This window comes from Cetorhinus maximus, chromosome 22 (assembly GCF_964194155.1).
Source record: "Cetorhinus maximus chromosome 22, sCetMax3.hap1.1, whole genome shotgun sequence".
NCBI lineage: Eukaryota > Metazoa > Chordata > Chondrichthyes > Lamniformes > Cetorhinidae > Cetorhinus > Cetorhinus maximus.
The window spans coordinates 45,789,072-45,810,296 of NC_135900.1; the positions used below are offsets into that span (position 1 = coordinate 45,789,072).

Consider the following 21,225-nt stretch of genomic DNA (forward strand, 5'->3'; position numbering starts at 1 on the left):
ATTTTATATTTATCACAGAATCACAGAATTGTTATGGTGTAGAAGGAGGCCAATCGGCCCATTTATGGCCCCAAGTTCTGGTCCCTCCACATGGAAACATCTCTATGACCATTCCATGAAACTTTTTTATAATCTTAAAGACCTCTGTCTAGTTATCTCTCGGGTCTTCTCTCCTCTACAGAAAAGAGCCCCAGCCACAGTTCAATCTCTCAGATTTTCTTTAATTCTAGTAAATCTCTTTTGCACCTACTCCAGTATCTTTATGTCCATTTTATAATATAGAGACCAGGATTGTTCATGATAGTAGTCTAACCAAGGTGTACAAGGTATTTTAAACATTTCTCAAGATGTCTTAATTCAAACCGACAAAAAGTGTGGTCTATTAATGAAAAGTGTAAAAATAGATCCTGCAGGGACCATGCACAACTTTAGTTTGAGAGTTTTCCTTGCAGAATATTTAAGAATTGTTCTCTACTGACTTAAGATCTTTGGTTTAACTTACATTATTCTATTACAGTAAATGCAGAATGAGAGAAAGTCTATGTTTTTAAAAAGTCAATTTCAATCCATATTGCATCTGCAAGGACTTGTGCCATGTCACAAAGTGAGTCAATGTTGATGCACAGTTTAGTTGCAAAGACACTCATGGCAAGAAACTGTCTCCCGGAAAGATAGGTAGTGAAGAAGTGCTAACATGTATAGGTTAAACATGGTGATGCTGTCAAGATGGACTGTTTTATGGGAAAATGTGACAGAATAGGGGGAGGAGAATGTTACTTATATTGTGTGTAGTAAGTTAAAGTGTATAGATTGTATGAGTTGCTATATTTTTGGTAGTGTTTATGAAAACTCATCAAATCATTCCTTTGGGGAGGGGGCGGTGGTAGGGTGCTACAATTATGAGGTTTATAAGATTGTTATGCTTGGGGGCTGTGTCCTTAGAATAAAATGGAGATGGTCATGTGACCTGTTCTGAAGTCTGCCTGACAGCAAGCCTGGGTAGTTTGATTGTTAGAGATTAAAGGAGTTTTACTGGGAAAAAGGTACAAGGTATTACTTGGAGACAATGGCAGCAGCCTGCATGCTAAAAGTGGATAGACTGTGAGTCTCCAAAGTCCCAGAAAAGTGTTGAGAATATCAGGTTGTAAACAGTAGTGCTTTAAACTGTACATTTACTTCATAGGTAAGAGAGTTGGGGTCTCAAGGATAGCTTATCAGCATTTCAACCTGCTTATAAGGCCCATGTGATTCATATTGTCATGGAGATAGGCTTTGGGAAGGGAAGGGTCTAAAATATTCCTGAAAACTCACAGTTAAGGTTACTCAACCAGGTTCTGGGAGAAAGATCACAGCTATGAGTAGCAAGAAGCTGTGGTTCACCACACAGAAATATGGGTGGGATCTCAGGCTTGGGCTGAAATGACTGAGGAATGAGGCTGGAATATTTGCACTACAGGAAGAATCTTCCAGAATGGGGGAGCAGGGGGGTGCAGTGGTGGGGGGGAGGGGGCGGGGGAGGAATCTCACTGTGAAAGACAGCTCTGCGATTAAAACTTCCAGGGATAAGAAAGGAAAAGGACAGATGTAAAACCCCGGAAGCTAAGAATCATCTCGAACTGGTTCCGGGAGAATTGAATATCTACTTAAAGGACAGTGTAACGTATAGCTGTGAAGTCTGTTTTCAGTTCTGAAACGGTGGACAATTCCTTGATTGAACAGTTACTTGATCTCCATGTTGAGATCTCATTATCCTTTTCCTGGAGAAAAAAATCAGAAACAATTCTAGTCTCATTTCCATGATAGACAGGATCAGGAAACTTATCAGGTTAAAAAACTGACCCGGGTAAATTTCAAGTCTGAACTGTGTCCCTTTATATGTTTATCTCAGCTATAATTTTTCTGCAAAAAGGACACACATACCCTGGGAATATAAGGAGCAATGTGCTTTTCAGATATTGATAATCAATTGAATATCAGGGTGTCAGTCACTTTGGCACATGTACTCTATTGGCTTTACGCTTAACACATTAAGTCATAATCCAGCAATTTAGGATGCTAATTAAAGACCTGTTTTTCTCTGTTATTTTTACAGAAATTTTGGTGAGGTAAAAGATATGGAGGGTGGAGGATGACAGACAGGCCAGAAGAGCATTGGAATAGTTGTGTCTGGAGCTAACAAAGCATGAATGAGGGTTTCAGTGGCATAGAGACTGAGGTCAGAGCAGATACAGGGAATGTTAAGGTGAAAGAGTAGGCAGTCTTTGTGAGATGTTGAGTTTGGAGATGGCATGGAAGGAGATGGAAGAGAAACTGGAGAGACGTGGGAATTTAGGGCTATGGCTAGAAGGAAACTAGCTGGAAGTTGGACTTGATGGGCAAGGAGAAGCAGTAGAGGAAGTTGAACAGATGGTTTCAAAGAACAAGGAGGTCACAAGCTCTTTACATTTGCTGGAGGTGAGGGTGGAGGGGACAGGGCTTTAAGGAGGCAGCAGGCTCTATAGCCAACATTCCCCCCTCACTGAGTAGGATGCTAATTTAATTTATTTTCTTGATACAGGAAAAATCGTTCTAGGGAACAGAAGCCTTTGACTCTATCAATTCTTACCAAGTCTCAGGTTAGATTTTGCAGGGTTGAAAAGAAGAAAAATATCATAACATTTCTTTACCTTATTTTGTAAAAATAATTTACTGATAACTGCAAGTCAATTTTAAAGTTTAAAGTGTGAAAACTGCTTCTGATCATCAATACAAAGGTTTGTTAAAAAATATATAGATTACACAGTGTTCTGGAGCCCTCTGATCTGAGATTATTGCCTAAGGATTTAACAAATGTATGCGTAAGTTGCTGAGTTTCACATTTTTGAAACCGCAGACATAGTAACATCCACTGAATGTGCTCAGGTGATGGAAGCGATTAACAAAAAGTGCAGGCTTAAACACAGCAAGATCCGTTGCTATTACCATGATGACAAACAGTAAAAAACATTGACCTTAGTGAGTAAGGAGGGACCAAAAATGGTGCGAGAGGGAATTGAGGAAGACAGATGTGACAGTAAGATAGGGAATAAGGAGAGGCATAGGCTAGCACAGGATTCTTACAGGAAATACTAATGTGTTACATTTTATTACCAGAGCCTAACACTGTCTATAAGGCTTTCAAATATTTAATTCCATTTAATATGAATTAAACACAAAACTCTTCATTTATCAAGAATCCAGTTATCAATTAAAATAAATTCAATGCATAAATTCTTAATGTTTCTTTACTTAAAATGCGCAATACCTCCTGGCGCGATGTTTTAATGTGGCTGCAGTTTGGTCAACTGTATATAACCAGGGGCTGTGTATGTGAGGGAATTCTGCTGGGGCAGTTCATTAATTTTCTAGAATGTTTGTTTTATTTTATGGAATCATCTCCTATTCAGTCAGTTCAGATAGATCCTGATGACACTGTTTTTGTGAGTTAGCTTAACTGTACAGCTTCCATTAATCCAGAATAAATTCACTCTGAACTGCTGCCAGGTTTTGAGCCTGTGGAGCCAGAAGGCCTGCATGGAATAAAAGAACGCATTTCCCTCAGCAAACTACTGAATACCACCCCCACCCTGCCACCCAGAGAAATGATGCCTGGTCGTTTTTAGTCAAGTTGCACTGAGGGAAACCAGGAGGCCACACAAATTCCATTCAGAGCTCCCTGAGGTTTAGTGGCAAGATTAGGAATGCTGATGAATGCTATGAATAGGCTGTCACCAATTGTAGCAATGCAAACTTTACTCCCTCAAGTCGAATAAAATTATGAACTTGTAAGGAAATGGGTGCTTAAGAATGGAACACTTTTCCTTTTTTTTTAATCCAGTTGCACCATCAAATACTTCATCTACAGTTTGAGCTAGAACCTTGGTAAAGCTCATTTACATTGCCCCAGCAAGCACTCCCTGATTAAGCATCAGATGTGCTAGACACACAGTGATTTTCATATCCCTAATGTCCTGTTTGCACTTCAAAACAAGACCGAAATAAAATGACCAGTTTAAATGCAAATTTATTGCTTTTGTGCGGCGCCCTCTCTGATTTTTGAGTGGACCTTTATATAGAAGGCCAGAGCTCACACGTGGAAATGGCAATCGATGTTAACCAGGATCAGATGAAGTTACAACCCCCAATTTGTTTCGGCCACTGGACTATCACCGACTCCTGTTCCCATCCACTGAACATGTGCGGTCGAAGTTAGGATGTAACCATTTTGAATAAATATTCGAGGGATTTTGAACTCTAGGCAAGAAAAACTGGATGGAGGTAGAACAGACTTCTTTTTATGCCAGCTGTTTATTTTGTTTAAAAGTGTAAAATCATCCTCTTTAAGTGTCCCTGCTGTGGCAGGAGTCACACAAATTTTGCTGCTGCTTAAAACTGGGGCTTCCTTTCACTCCCGAGTTTTACAGAGTGTGGAGGTCAGCCAGGAGAGCATTTGAAATAGCTAAGCTAGGAGGTAACAAAGACATGGATGAGCGCATCAGCAGCAGAAGGCGACAAGGTGGCTAATGTAACAGGGATGGAAATAGGCGGTTTTTATGATGGAGATTTATGGGGTCTCAAGCTCATTTAGAGTAAAGCAAGATGTTGATGTTACAAACCATCTGGTTTAGCCTGAATCAGTTGCTGGGAGATGGAATTGGTGGCAGGGGTTATGGTGGAGGCCGAATACAGTGGCTTTGATCTTCCCAATGTTTAAAGCGAGACTCTGTAGCTCATCTAAAACTGGATGTTAAAGAACAGCCTGCAACTCAAAGGCAGTAGAGGGTTTAAGAGAGGTGATGGAGAGGCAGAGCTGGGTGTTGTCAATGTATGTGAGGAAGGTGATGTTGCTGAGGAGCTGTATGTAGATTTGGAGGAGGAGGAAGAGCGGGCCAAGGGTAGGTGGTTGAGGATTAGAAGTAAAAGTGTGGGGGTGGGAGGAGGAGCTATTGTGGGGATAAGATTGTATAATTGAGAGGGGGACCAAATGGGAACAGTAACAGTGACCTGGACAATGGAAGGAGGGGCAATGGAGAAGGGTGGTATGGTAGACTGTCAAAGGCTGCAGAGTAATTGGGGAAAATGAGAAGAGATAAGAAAAGAGGAACATAAATGGGAGCAAAAGAATACCATATGGCCCCCGAGCCTGCTCTGCCATTCAATACGATCATGTCTGATCGTCGATCTTAACTCTACATTCCCGCTTGCTCCCCATATCCCTTGTCATTAATATAGATTGTAAATAGCTCTGGTCATTTCAGCACTCTGCTAGTTACAGCCTGCCAACTTAAAAATGCCCTGTTTATTCCTACTGTTTACTTACCATCTGTTAATCCTCTATCCGTGCTAACATATTGCCCCCAACTTCACGATCCCTTATCATGCATGTAACCTTTTGTATGGCACTTTATCAAATGCCGTTTGGAAATCCAAGTGTACTACATCTACTGGTTCCCCTTTATCTATCCTACTAGTTACACCCTCACAAAATTCTAATAAATTTGTCAAACACAACTTTCCTTTTGTAAAACCATGCTGAACTAAGTGCATTGTTAAGACTTCCTTAATTGACGGTTCCAGCATTTTCCCGATGACTATGTCAGGCTAACTGGCCTGTAGTTTCCTATTGTCTCTCTCCCTCCTTAATGCACATTGGACAAAACCAGTCACAGATGTCATTTGTGACTTTGATTAAGGCTGTGAGGAGGAAGCCTTACTGGAAGGATTTAAAGATGGAGCTGCAAGAAAGAAACAGATTTAGGAGGCAACGGTTTCAAGGAGTTTGGAGAGAAGGGCTTTTGGAGATGGGATGGTAGCTTGCAAGGATAGAGGGAGTTTCTGAAGATCTATTTTAAAAAGGGTGGGGACAGTACCTGAAGAGAAATAACCATGCATGTCAGATCCTGGCCCCCAGGATTTTCATGGAACTGGGGCTAAGGCAGTAGACAGTAGGTCTTGAGACAAGATGAGCTCATAGAAGGTGTGACAGGAAATAGCAAAAAACATAGACAAAGAAGCACGATCAGGGCTCGGGCAGCAGGTGGGTTGGCTTGGTAAGCAAGCAGAAGCAACTTGGACAGCTAGTCTCAATTTTAGTGGTGTAAGTTATTGTGTTGATTTGCTGGAGAATGAGATCCAACCACACAGTGACAGGAGCACAGCATCTTGTCCACAAACTTCACTTTTTATAGAAGTCGAGGAAGATAATGTGTCCCTGAAGATTGTGAGATAGCTATGATGTAGATCTGGGGAAGTGAAGACAATTATGTGAATCACTGTGACAACAAGTATCTTGGGAGGAAGATCAGGGGTAGAGGAATGCTTGCTCACTCCAACTGCTGGGAGTCCTGCAGATAACTCCTGATAAATATTTTGGTGCTTTTACCTAATGTTAAACTTTTAGGCTGAATCCTCAATTAGAAATCAACAAAACTAGATAAAAACATCACCAATCATTTAAAAATCTTTGTACTCCAGCTTATGATAAGCATTCATTCAGCAGCTCAGTTGAAATACTAACATCAATTTGCACTTATAGAGCACCTCAGAATCATAGAATAGTTCTGCACAAGAGGCTATTTGGCCCATTGAGTTTGTGCCAGCTCTATAGAAGAACAATCCAATTAGTTGCTCCTTCTGGCTTTTTTTTCCCCTGCAATATTGTCTTCTGCTTCAAGTATTTATCCAATTTCTTTTTGAACGCTGTGACTGAATGAACTTCCACCAACCAATTCCAATGCATTCCAAATCCAAACGACTCATTGAGTAAAGAAGTTTTTCCTCATGTTGCCTCTGCATCTTTTTCCAATCACCTTAATCTTTCAGGGAATGCTGTATTGCCTTAACATAGTAAAGTGTCCAAGGCACCGACAGGAAAGGTATCACCTGTGGACTGCACTGCATGCACTGAGCAGTGAAAAAATGGATAAATGAAAAATACTTGACCCATCAACTCGGCGACTATCCGTGTTACATGAACAACACAACTGCAGCAAAAATCAGAAGGGTTTTATCCACTTAAATTCTATATAGTGGAAATGAATCAGTAGTAGTTTGATATGCTGGATCACTTGTTGATTGTATGTATAGCTAACTTGCATTTATAGAGAACCTCTCATAGAATCATAAAGTGTCATTGATCCCTAAAACATCATTGATCCCTAAAACGTCATCGATCTCTAAACCGTCATTGATCCCTAAAACGTCATTCATCCTGAAAACGTCATTGATCCCTAAAACGTCATTGATCCCTAAAACGTCATTCATCCTGAAAACGTCATTGATCCCTAAAACGTCATTCATCCTGAAAACGTCATTGATCCCTAAACCGTCATTGATCCCTAAAACGTCATTGATCCCTAAAACGTCATTGATCCCTAAAACGTCATTCATCCTGAAAACGTCATTGATCCCTAAAACGTCATTGATCCCTAAACCGTCATTGATCCCTAAACCATCATTCATCCTGAAAACGTCATTGATCCCTAAACCGTCATTGATCCCTAAAACGTCATTGATCCCTAAACCGTCATTGATCCCTAAACCGTCATTGATCCCTAAAATGTCATTGATCCCTAAAACATCATTGATCCCTAAAATGTCATTCATCCTGAAAACGTCATTGATCCCTAAAACGTCATTGATCCCTAAAATGTCATTGATCCCTAAAACGTCATTCACCCCTAAAATGCACTGACTTTGTTGCAGACATCATTGTCCAGTTAAATTTGGGTTGAACTTTATGGAAAAAGCTTTATCATACAAAAATAAGATTTTGATTGACTTTAAAATTACAAGGTAATAGATTCAAAGAACAGTACAATACAGAAAGAGACCATTCAGTCCATCATACTTGTGCAGACTCTTTGAAAGATCTATCAATTAGTCTCACTCCTCTGATGTTTCCTATAACTCTACAATTTTTGCCCCATAGGAATATAGATGCATAGAAACTAGGAGCAGGAGTAGGCCATTCGGTCCTTCAAGCGTGCTCCGCCATTCATTATGATCATGGCTGATCATCCAACTCAATAGCCTGCTCCTGCTTTCTCCCCATATCCTTTGATCCCTTTCGCCCCAAGAGCTATATCTAACTCCTTCTTAAAAACATACCATGTTTTGGCCTCAAATACTTTCTACCTTCAAGTATCCAGAAATCCCACTGATGAAGCGGACCTCAGCAATGCCATGACCAATTTCTGCATTAACTACCTGTTCTTCAACAGTGCAGCAGGACTGGTATATATGTTTTGGCAGTCACTTATCAATTTGAACCTGTACAGTAAGACTTGAGTTATTTTCACACAATTCTTTTCAATTGGTATTCCTACAGGCCAAGATGACTTAATTCAACTCTTTCTCACACTTGACCACCTTGTCTAGATCTTCTGGGAAATAATAAGAAAAGAGAAGCTTTCGGAGTTAAGGAAGGGCTACAGAATGTTAACTGTGAACCTCCTATGAACAAAACTGGTGATCATTTTAACACTGCAACTGCAATCTTCAAACCAAACAAGAGCCTGGTCATAGAAGCAGCAAAAGTGCAGAGAATAGTTTCTAAACAGGAGAGTGAATTTATAGAGGGGGTGGGGTGCGGGGGGAAGAATACACTAAACTGAGGAGGTTTTATGTTTAAGGTATCCCCAAACAGATGGACAGGCACTCCCCAATAAATTGAGTGGGAGGAAGATTCCTTTCAAGGGTGGGTTGGCGGTCCACGATCAAAGTGGGTAGGACGCTGTGCAATTTCTTTACTGGTAAGGAGAACGCAACGAACATGAAAGAACAAGTTTGCAGCATATAGTCATCATTTCACGCACGCGAGGTCGGCTAGTTGGAATTGTTCTCCGACCATATACGGCTGCATTTTTCTTATTTCTTGATTAGTTGTTTTCAGATATGGAAAAAAAATAAACTCTGACACGTTTTTTAATATTTATGATTGCTGAGGTAAATAACTCGTTCAATGTTTTTCAGTTAATTTATTTCTGTTCAACATTATCCTTCACGTTTTCTTCCTTCACAAGTTCTATGCTAATCTGTATAATTGAAGGAAATCCCTTGTTTCTTTGAACTAATCCTTTCCAAATTGTTACAGCAGTATGGTTAGGGTGGGAAGATGATAGATGTAATTACCACAGAATAAAGTGAGATTAGAGGGCTGGTTGAAGGATTTGTCACCACCTTTGAGGTGCATTTATTTCCAATATTTCTGTGCATGCTTCTACAAATGGCAAAACCTACAAATTCTACTTCACATAGTCTGCTTACAACCAGGCTTCCTTCACAATACTCACAGAGAATCCCACAGCATCTGTCACATGACTTGATAATAGTTTCAAGTGAGCTACCTTAGTGACTGCTCCAGTCAAATTGTTTTGACTCAAAGTAAGATAAATAAAAGATATGCCACAGCCTGCAGTATGATGATACATAACTTGGCTAATGGCATGAACTGTAACCCAATCATCATTTCTAGTGTCCCAATGCAACTCGTCCTTCAAAAACCTTCCATTCTAACTATTTCTGCAGATTTCTCCATCTACTATTTGCCTGTTCCATTCGGTGTGAACGTGATCCTGAAAAGCTTGCTGAGGCACATATCCAAAGATTGAACTATCAATGTTAGAGCCCCTGGTATATTGGCAATTTGGCTGTTATTTCTTCCCAGACACCTCTTAATCTCATTGGTTGTATGGGATCTGAACATGTCCGATACTAATAAGCTGCATTCTTTGCTTAGACCATTGGATGTCTATTTCCACTTATTATTGATCCACAACTTCACTCCATCCACATCCATCCAACCCATTGTTATGGGAATGCACAAAAACCCCTGCAGGGACCTTGAATTTTGGCATGGTTTTGTGTTTCAAAATCACCATAGGCTTAAATTTCATTCCATCAGCCATGCAGGCTAATACCACCATGAATCGTGTCTTCTCATATTGTGTGGTTTTCACTAGACTTGGTTTCAAACCTTTCCACTCCACAATTTGTTTGCTGGGCATATTGAAATTCATGGACATTTCATCCATGCTGTCAATGTGATAATAGGTACTTGAGTTTTTGCTGCCACCTGATGATGAATCGCTAGAAACTGGCAATTTTAGCACTGGTCTTTTGTAGTCGTTCAGTGATCTTGGTCTTTTGCTACAACACTAGACATTTTCATTCCATAAAGTGGCTACATTAGCTAGCTAAATTCTTTTTTACTGGACTCAGAGTTTGATTTGGCCCACTTAAGTGCGTATGTATGCATTGCATTTTTGGTGATCCTTCAAGCCCTTATTGACTGCTTGATCCCTTGCACCACTGGGGATATGATGGCGTAGTGGTATTGTCGCTCGACTAGTAATCCAGAAACATAGGGTAATGTTCTGGCGACCCGGGTTCGAATCCTGCCACAGCAGATGGTGGAATAAATAAATAAATAGTGGGCAATAAAAGTCAGTAACTAAAAGTCTAATGATGACCATGAAACCATTATCGATTGTTATAAAAACCTATCTGGTTCACTAATGCCCTTTAGGGAAGGAAAAGGAAACCTGCCATCCTTAACTGGTCTGGCCTACATGTGACTCCAGACCCACAGCAAGCCACTTAGTTGTAACAAACTGCTACTAAGTCACAAAGGAATGAAACTGGACAGACCACACAGACCACCTGGCATTGACCTAGGCACTGGAAACAATAATGGCAAATCACAGCCCTGTCGACCCTGCAAAGTCCTCCTTACTAACATCTCTGGGGATTAGTGCCAAAATTGGGACAGCCTGACAGTCATTCTCATGGAATCGTACCCTACAGATAATGTCCCAGATGCCACCAATACCATCCCTGGGAGGTGGCAGCACAGTGGTATACAGTCAGGAGGGAGTTTCCCTGGGAGCCCTCTACATCGACTCTGGACCCCACGAAGTCTCATGGCATCTGGCTAAACATGAGCAAGGAAGCCTCCTGCTGATTACCATGTACTGCCCTCCCTCAGTTGATGAATCAGTGCTCCTCCACATTGAACACCACTTGGAGGAAGCACTGAGGGTGGCAAGGGTGCAGAATATTCTCTGGGCGGGGGACTTCAATGTCCAAGACTGGCTCGGCAACACAACTGCTGGCTGAATCCTAAATGACATAGCTGCTAGACTGGGTCTGCGGCAGGTGGTGAGGGAACCAACAAAAGGGAAAAACATACTTGACCGCATTCTCACCAACCTGCCTGCTGTAGATGCATCTGTCCATGACAGTATCAGTAGGAGTGACCGCTGCACAGCCGTTGTGGAGACAAAGTCCTGCCTTTGCATTGAGGATACCCTCCATCATGTTGTGTGGCACTACCACTGTGCTAAATGGGGTAGATTTCGAACAGATCTAGCAACTCAAGACTGGGTATCCATGAGGCGCAGTGGGGTCATCAGCAGCAGCAGCAGAATTGTACTCAAACATAATCTGTAACCTCATGGTCCGACAAATCCTCCACTCTACCATTACCATCAAGCCAGGGGATCAACCCTGGTTAAGTGAAGAGTGCAGGAGGGCCTGCCAGGAGCAGCACCAGGCATACCTAAAAATGAGGTGTAAACCTGATGAAGCTATAGCACAGGACTACTTGCGTGTCAAGACAGAGCTAAGCTCTGCAGTCCTGCCACATCCAGCCATGAATGGTGGTGGACAATTCAACAACTCACTGGAGGAGGAGGCTCCACAAATATCCCCATCCTCAATGATGGAGGAGCCCAGCACATCAGTGCAAAAGATAAGGCTGAAGCATTCGCAACAATCTTCAGCCAGAAGTGCCGAGTGGATGATCCATCTCGGCCTCCTCTGGAGGTCCCCAGTTTCACAGGCGCCAGTCTTCAGCCGATTCGATTCAGTCCACATGATATCAAGAAACGGCTGAAGGCACGGAATACTGCAAAGGCTATGGGCCCTGACAACATTCCAGCAATAGTACTGAAGATTTGTGCTCCAGACCTTGCTGTGCCCCTAGCCAACCTGTTCCAGTACAGCTACAACACTGGCATCTACCTGGCTATGTGTAAAATTGCCCAGTTATGTCCTGTACATAAAAAGCAGGACAAATCCAACCCGGCCAATTACTGCCCCACCAGTCTACTCTTGATCAACAGTAAAGTAATGTAAGGGGTCATCAACAGTGCTATCAAGCAGCACTTGCTTAGCAATAACCTGCTTACTGACACCCAGTTTGGGTTCCGCCAGGGCCACTCAACTCCTGACCTCATTTCAGCCTTGGTTCAAACATGGACAAAGGAGCTGAACTCCCAGAGTGAGGTGAGAGTGACTGCCCTTGACATCAAGGCAGCATTTGACCGAGTGTGGCATCAAGGAGCCCTAGCAAAACTGGAGTCAATGGGAATCATGGAGAAACTTCTCCGCTGGTTGGTGTAATACCTGGCACAAAGAAAGATGGTTGTGGCTGTTGGAAGTCATCACTGCTGGAGTTCCTTCGGGTAGTGTCCTCGGCCCAACCATCTTCAGCTGCTTCATCAATGACCTTCCTTCCATCATAAGGTCAGAAGTGTGGATGTTCGCTGATGATTGCACAATGTTCAGAATCATTCACGGCTCCTCCTACTGCAGCAGTCCATGTCCAAATGCAGCAAGATCCGGACAATATCCAGGCTTGGGCTGACAAGTGGCAAGTAACATTTGCGCCACACAAGTGCCAGGCAATGACCATCTCCAACAAGAGAGAATCCAACCTTAGCCCCTTGATGTTCAATGACATTATCATCGCTGAATCCCCCACTAACAACATCCCGGGGGTTATCATCGACCAGAAACTGTACTGGACTAGCCATATAAATACTGTGGCTACAAGAGCAGGTCGGAGGCTAGGAATCCTGCGATGAGTAACTCACCTCCTGACTCCTCAAAGCCTGTCCACCTTCTACAAGGCACAAGTTAGGAGTGTGATGGAATACATCCCACTTGCCTGGACGAGCCAGTTTCCACAACACTCAAGAAGCTTGACACTACCCAGGACAAAGAAGCCCGTTTGACTGGCACCACATCCAGAAACATTCACTCCCTCCACCACCGACGCAAAGTAGCAGCAGTGTGTACCATCTACAGGATGCACTGCAGGAATTCACCAAGGCTCCTTTGACAGCACCTTCCAAACCCAAGACAACTACCATCTAGAAGGACAAGGGCAGCAGATAGATGGAACACCACCACCATCATGTTCTCCTCCAAGTCACTCACCATCCTGACTTGGAAATATATCGCCGTTCCTTCACTGTCACTGGGTCAAAATCCTGGAACACCCTTCCTAACTGCACTGTGGGTGTACCTACACCACATGGACTGCAATGGTTCAAGAAGGCAGCTCACCACCACCTTCTCAAGGGCAACTAGGGATGGGCAATAAATGCTGGCCCAGCCAGCGAAGCCCACATTCCGTGAATGAAGAAAAAAAAACACGGTAATAAAACATGCATTTGTGGTGTGAAAAATTGAGGCTGACAACAAGTGTGAGTATAACATGTCGTGGCTGAGAAGTGGGGTCAACTTAAATGCCAAGTATATGCAAATACATGATCTTTGGGACCGGAAAAATGTGGTCTTATACGCTGGGTTGACTTATACGTTGCGATCTACGGTATTTGTCTCTGAATGGCTAAGTATGGACAGTCACAGGTAGAAAACTGAATTTGTGAACCTGTATTCCACCTCTACACATCAACATTCCAACATGGTGCATCAGCAATTCATCATATCTCGAATCACTGTTGACCAGACAAAATCCTACCAGAACAACATGAACAATTGCTGAAGTGAGGACATTTCTATTTCTGAAAAGATTTGAATCTTAGTTCACTGACAGAGTTCAATGGCTATCAGGTGCACAGGTTGGTGAAGATAGTTGAGGTGCCTTACCTGTCACCAGCTCCAGATACGTTCAGTATTTCTTCTGTTTCAACAGCAATTGCTGGGTAATGGATAGCACAAATCTTACCAGGTACAATCTTGGAGAAAACAAAAACATTTAAATGTAGGCTCACCATGTGTTAGAGCCCCAGTAGACCATGGTACTGAGTAATGGGACACACCTCCCAACTTCCACAGATTGAGTTACCAGTCTTGACCATAACAAAGTGCTGATCAGAGGGTCAGCGCTTCCTCACTTGGAGGATGAGGTAAGCTGGAGACGTTGGACCTTTCTTGGTTAAGCACATGCATGGCAATTCCCATCTCAGGTCTTTTCCCCCGTAAGTAGCTCACTGGCCAGATGTTAATTCAATGTTGTGTTATTGGGTGAACTCAAGAGTGAGAGTTTCAGAGGGAAATCACACCATACATACATACGTACATAATTACGTACAAATTAGGAGCAGGATTAGGCCATGCAGCCCCTCAAGCCTGCTCTGGCATTCAATAAGATCGTGGCTGATCTGAAAGGAACCTTAACTCCACATTCCTGCCTACCCCCAATAACCTTTCACCCTCTTATTAATCTATAATCTAACTAGCTTTACCTTAAAAATATTCAAAGGCTCTGCTTCCACCGCCTTTTGAGGAAGAGAGTTCCAAAGACTCACAACCCTCTGAGAGAAAAAAACTTCTCATCTCTGAATTAAATAAGCAACCCCTTATTTTTAAACTGTGACCCCTAATACTAGTTTCTCCCACAAGAGGAAACAACCTCTCCACATCCACCCTGTCAAGACCCCTCAGGATCTTAAAGGTTTCAATTAAGTCACATGTTACTCTTCTAAATTCCAGTGGATACAAGCCTAACCTGTCCAACCTTTCCTCATGAGACAACCTGCCCTTTCCTAGTATTCATCTAGTAAGCCTTCTCTGAACTGCATTTACATCTTTCTTTAAATAAGGAGACCAGTATTGTACACAATATTCCAAATGTGGTCTCACCAATGCCCTGTACAACTGAAGCATAACCTCCCTACTTTTGTAATCAATTCCCCTCACAATAAATGATAACATTCTATTAGTTTTCCTAACTACCTGCTGCATCTGCATACTAACCTTTTGTGATTCATGCACTAGGGCATCCAGATCTCTCTGAATCTCGGAGTTCTGCAATCTCTCACCATTTAGATAATAAGCTTTTTTATTCTTCCTGCCAAAATGAATGATTTCACATTTGCCCACATTATACTCCATTTGCCAGATCTTTGCCCACTCACTTAACCTATCTATGCCCCTTTGTATCCTCCTCATGTCCTCTTCACAATTTACTTTCCTACCTCTCTTTGTGTTGTCAGCAAATTTAGCAACCATTCCTTTGGTCCCTTCATCCAAGTCATATATATAAATTGTAAAGGTTTGAGGCCCCAGCATTGATCCCTGTGGCACACCAATCGTCATACCCTGCTAACCAGAAAAAGACCCATTTATGCCAACTCTCTGCTTCCTGGTAGCTAGCCAATCTTCTATCCATGCCAATATGTTACCCTCTACACCCTGACCTTTTATTTTCTGCAATAAGCTTTGATGTGGCACCTTAACAAATGCCTTCTGGAAATCTAAGTACAGTATATCCTCCGGTTCCCCTTTATCCACAGCACATGTGACTCCTTCAAAGAACTTCAATAAATTGGTTAAACATGATTTCCCTTTTACAAAATCGTGTTGACTCTGCCTGATTGCCTTGATTTTTTCTAAGTGCCCTGCTATAACATCTTTAATAATAGATTCTAACATTTTCCCTAACATGCAAAATCTAGGTTTTATCTCCTGATGTAGAATATCAAGATAATGATGTTATTCTAACTGGTCTGTCGTTTCCTGCTTTCTGTCTCCCTCCATTTTTGAAAAAAGGAGTTACACTTGCTATTTTCCAATCCAATGGAACCTTCCCTGAATCTGTCATCTTATGCTGTTCTTTATATTCTTTCCAATCTTCTGACCTGGCACCCATCCTTGCATAATTATATGCTTTAAGAATTAGGGAACATACCAGTGGAGGAGGAAAGATGAATGACTATCTGAGGGGTGGGGAAAGGAACAATTAGAACAGGACTGCCCAAGAAAATTTACACTATCAAACGGATTTGAAGCTCTAGTTTTCTGCAGGAAAAGTTAAGTATCTGGGCAAGGCTATCAAATAAATATCAATGGCATCAAAGAGCTCCCATTGGAGAGGTTAGTAACAAAGCTACAAACATAGTAGTGACAAAAATGAATTCAATTTATTGGCGTGGCAGACCAGACCAATGGTCTGGATGTTTTGTTGCATATCAGACTGTAGGATGTGGTGTACCTGGACTATGAGAAGATTGAGGTATGGAATGAGTAGGATATCAAACTGAATTAAAATTAGGGAGCAGGTAGAAAACCCAAGTAGAGGTTGAGGCAGTTTTCCAGAATGCTTGTAAATAGGCAGATGTGCCCCAGAGGATAAAGTTCTGAGGACATTTCCATTCATTATGTATAACCCCAGGGGGTTGGGGATGCACTGTCATTGAACATATTTAAGGCTGTGATAGTCAGATTTTTAGTCTCTCCGGGAAATCGAGGGGTATGGGGAGCAGGTGAGAAAGTGGAGTTGAAGCAGAAGATCAGCCATGATCATACTGAATGTCGGAGCAGGCTCGATGGGCCATATGGTATACTCCTGCTCCTATTTCTTATGTTTTTATGTTCTCAGCAATGATTAGGACAGAGGATTGGAGGGGGTGACATTGAAATTTGCAGATGATGTCAAAACATGCAAAATCTAGGTTTTATCTCCTGGTGTAGAATATCAAGATAGTGATGTGCTAATATAAAACCTTAAGTGGATTTCTATTAGAGTGTAGTGCAGGGATCCATGCTATTGAAAGGGTGCTAAGACTTAAGAGTGGACACAATGCAGATTCACCTGGAAGCAGCCTGGTAAAGGAAATATGAAGAAAAACATGAAAGATTGGATCAGTTTTCAGCTGACCAACACAAATCATCAAGTGGCGTGTGGTGATTGTTGCTTTAAGGCCAGCCTTACTGACTAAGGGTCACGTGGTCAGAACAGCCAATCAACACCGGGAATCTCATAAGGGGGTGGAGTTGGTCCTAGCCTGGAGGAGTGTATTGTAGCCTTACTTGAAACAGGCAACTGATCCAACAGCTCTGTAAATGAAATACATTGTTCAACTAAAGAAGCCTCTTGGTAGTACGTTTCTACATCTGGCAACCTCTCGCCCTACAACTGAGAGTACCTCATTTTGAAGAAGGAAAAAATATATACTCACCAGGAAGCCTCTCTTTGGGAGGATTGACCCATTCTACTCCTCCAAGGAGGACTGTACTCAAATACATCGAGGGCCTCGAGTTTTATTTCCAGGCCAACGAAATAGGGAAGGAGGCAAAGCACAAAACAATTCTCTTGAGCGTCTGTGGGAGTCAAACCTACAAGCTTATTCGCAGTCTCACAGGCCCAAGCACGCCTGACTCCAAATCGTTCAGTGAGCTCGTGGATTTACTGAAGGGCCATTTTCATCCCAAACCATCAGACATTATGCAAAAATTCAAATTTAATATGAGGGTGAAGGCCCCAGATGAATCGATCATGACCTATATTGCTAAGTTGAAGCAACTGTCAGAGCACTGTGATTTTGGAGCGACCTTGAATGACATGCTACAGGATCAGTTAGTTTGTGGCGTGCGCAATGATGCCATTCAGCGTCAATTGCTGGCAGAAGTTGATATAAATTTTAAGTGAACAATGGAGATAGCGCTGGCCATGGGAAGCGCTGAAAAAGATTTGCAGGATTGACAGAGCTTGCAAAATGGTGCCATTTACCAGTTAGGGTGGGAACCTGCAGCCAGGTATGGCGCCAAAACTGCAGAAGCAGCCGTAAAGCGGGAATCGTTCCCAATCATCCAGAAATTAAAAAAACATACTGGAGGCAATCAGACAGATCCTGAAGTTGAAATGAGACTGATGTGGGGGTAACCAAACTCTTGAAACATGTAGATTTAAGGAGGCCGAGTGCTATTACTGTTGCAGGAGAGAACATTTGATAAAGCAATGCAGAGCTAAGTCCATACTGCCAAGTAACCAGCCAGCAAAGGTGTTAGAAACACGGAATGTGAAAGTGCCTGAAATTGCTGATTCTGACATTCACTCTCTTTAGTCTTAAAGCAGTCAAGCCAAATCCTATTAATGTCACACTCCGTATAAACGGGAAGCCTCTAGTTATGGAGGTGAATACAGGGGCATTAGCCACAGTGATGGGCGAGCGCACATTCCATACCTGAGAGAAGGTACCCAACCCTTAAGCCTGGAGAGAACTTCTGCCCAGTTGAAGACTTACACGGGAGAAGCCATAAAAGTGAAAGGTATGGCTATTGTACCTGTACGCTATGAGCAGCAGTCAGCCCAGCTCCCAGTAATAATAGTGACAGGGGAAGGACCAAACCACCTGAGCCGTGAGTGGCTAAAAGAAATCAAGTTAAATTGGTCCGAGATTTTTCAAGTGCAAGCTGGAGGACAGATAGAATTGTTTAAAAAAAATATGACAGTGTCTTTCACAACGAATTAGGAAAAATCAAAGGCATGCAAGCCAAGATTTATGCTGATCCAGAGGCAACTCCCTGATTTTTTAAGGCAAGACCAGTACCATATGCCTTAAGAGAATAAGTGGATGCTGAGTTAAACAGGTTGGAGGAACAAGGCCTCATACAGCCAGTTCAATTTTCAGAATGGGCAGCCCTACTGAAACCGGATGAGACCATGTGCATTTGTGGAGATTATAAGCTAACAGTTAATCGGGCTGCCAAGTTGGAAAAATATCCAGTTCCAAGAATTGAAGACTTCTACGCAAAGCTGGCAGGGGGTCAATCCTACACTAAGTTGGATATGAGCCACGCGTACAAGCAACTCGAGTTAGATAACACATCCTGGGGGGTATGTCACAATAAACACACGCAAAGGCCTATTGCAGTATACATGTCTACCTTTTGGCGTGTTCTCAGCATGTACAATATTTCAAAGGATGATGGAGAGTTTGTTACATGGATTACCATGGGTTATAGTATACCTTGATGATGTCCACATGACTGGATTGACAGAGGCTGTGCATTTAGCAAATTTAAAGGAGGTATTAAAAAGATATCTGGAAGCTGCAGTCAGCCTAAAAAAGGGGAAATGCACTTTCCAAACCACCAAAGTTACCTATCTGGGGCACTGTGTAGATGCACATGGATTAAACCCTATGGAAGAAAAGGTTAAGGGAATAAAGGAGGCGTCTTCCCCGACAAATGTCACCGAATTCAAATCATTTTTAGGGATGGTAAACTACTACGGGTGATTTTTACCCAACTTATTGACTGTATTGGCCCCCCTTGCACTTATTGCTGAAGAAATGCCATCGTTGGTCCAGGAGGCAGCCTTTAGAGTGAAACACCTGCTGCACTCCTTAACCTTGTTAGTGAACTTCGACCCCTCTAAAGAGCTGATATTGACCTGCGACACTTCTCCATATGGCGTTGGTGCAGTATTGTTCCATGAAATGGACGATGGCTCTGAAAGGTTATGTATCAAGAGCAAAAGGTTATTCGCAAATCAAGAAGGAGGGATTGTCAATAGTTTTTGGAGTTAAAAAATTCCACCAGTACTTACATGGCAGGCACTTTATTATCGCCTCCGATCATAAATCACTTTTGGGCCTTTTCAAAGAAGAAAGAGTTCAGCGATGGACATTAATTCTGTCCGCCCATGAACACACTTTCAAACAGCGACCTGGGAAACACATAGCGAACGTGGATGCTCTTAGCCGCTTACCCTTGCAAGAAAGCATCTTGTGTACTCCTGTACCCCAAGAAATCGTCCTTGCATTGAGTTTTTTAAACAAAGAGCCAGACTATGCAAAGCAAATCAGGAACTGAACCAATCAAGATCCGCTTCTGTCCGAAGTGAGAATCCAGATACTTACAGGATAGTTAAATGAGCCAGTTTCCGAGGAAATGAAACAATTTTTTACCCACAAATACAAATTGAGTTGGCAGGATGGCATCATACTCTGGGGAACAAGAGTAGTCATTCCTGTACCAGGCAGGGAACTGTTCCTAACTGAATTACACAGCACTCATCCCGGTATTTCTAAAATGAAAATGCTTGCCAGGAGTTGTGTGTGATGGCCTGGCACAGATGCAGAAATTGAGAAGTTAGTCAAGCACTGTCAACTGCAACAAAAGTTGCCAGCCACAGCCCCACTCCGCCCATGGGAATGGCCTGACTGACCACGGGTGCGGATCCATATAGACTATTGCGGGTCCATTCCGAGGCACAACGTTTTTGTTCATAATTGACGCACACTCAAAATGGACGGAGATTTCTGAGGTGAAGTCACCTACATCGCATTCCACCATCGAAAAGTTATGCCAATGCTTTTCGACTCACAGATTGCCCGAAGTCACTGTATCAGACAATGGAGCTGTATTTACAAGTGCTGAATTTCAGAACTTCAATCTAAATGACATTGAACATATCTGAATTGCACCTTATCAGCCAGCATCAAACGAACTAGCTGAGAGAGTCGTCCAAACTTTCAAGTCAGGACTAAAAAAATTTTGGGAAGAACCTTGGAAACCAAAATCTCATACTTCCTCCTTAGCTACCGCACGACTCCACATGCAACAACAGGAGTTCCACCAGCAGAACTGCTAATGAAGCGTCTTCTCAAAACAAGACTGAGCCTCATATTTCCAAATTTGGCAGGGAGGGTGGAGAAGAACCAAGGTAATCAGAAAACAAGCAAGAATTTGCATAGTAGATCCCAGAAGTTTACAGTAGATGAAGCCATATATGTAAGAAACTTTGGTAGCGGTTCAAGTTGGATCGCAGGAATTATTGTCTATGAGACTCAGCATCCACTTTCATATCAAGTAGACATGGAAGGCTGGATTGTTCATAAACACATGGATCATCTGAGGAGCAGGGAGATGCTTCCACAGTCAGCGTTGCTACTAAGGAATGTTATCAAAGCCATAAGCACCAAAGTACCTGATCATCCTGTTATAGACATAACTGATGTCTCTACTGAATCAAATAGTGATGATCTGCCTGTGCCAGTTCCTGTTAGTGTTGATCCTGTGGGAGACCCTCAGGCTCTAGAATTACGCCGCTCTACCCAGAACAGAAAACCCCCTCAACGACTTGATTTGTAATTACTGGACCTAAGTGTATAATCTGAATTCATGACAAAGTGATTATTTCTAAGATTTTTGATATTGTTTTTTAAT

General features: G+C 42.3%; 1 protein-coding gene across 5 annotated transcripts in view; it reads right to left on the reverse strand.

Moving 5' to 3' along the window:
- Positions 1–21,225, reverse strand: part of LOC144696668 (uncharacterized) — a 132,671-nt gene that overhangs the window by 33,482 nt on the left and 77,964 nt on the right. For all 5 annotated transcript variants that reach the window (XM_078568239.1, XM_078568236.1, XM_078568237.1 and 2 more), the window contains one exon: positions 13,918–14,006. In XM_078568239.1, coding sequence (XP_078424365.1) covers positions 13,918–14,006 — 89 coding nt within the window. The remainder of the gene's footprint in view (positions 1–13,917; positions 14,007–21,225) is intronic.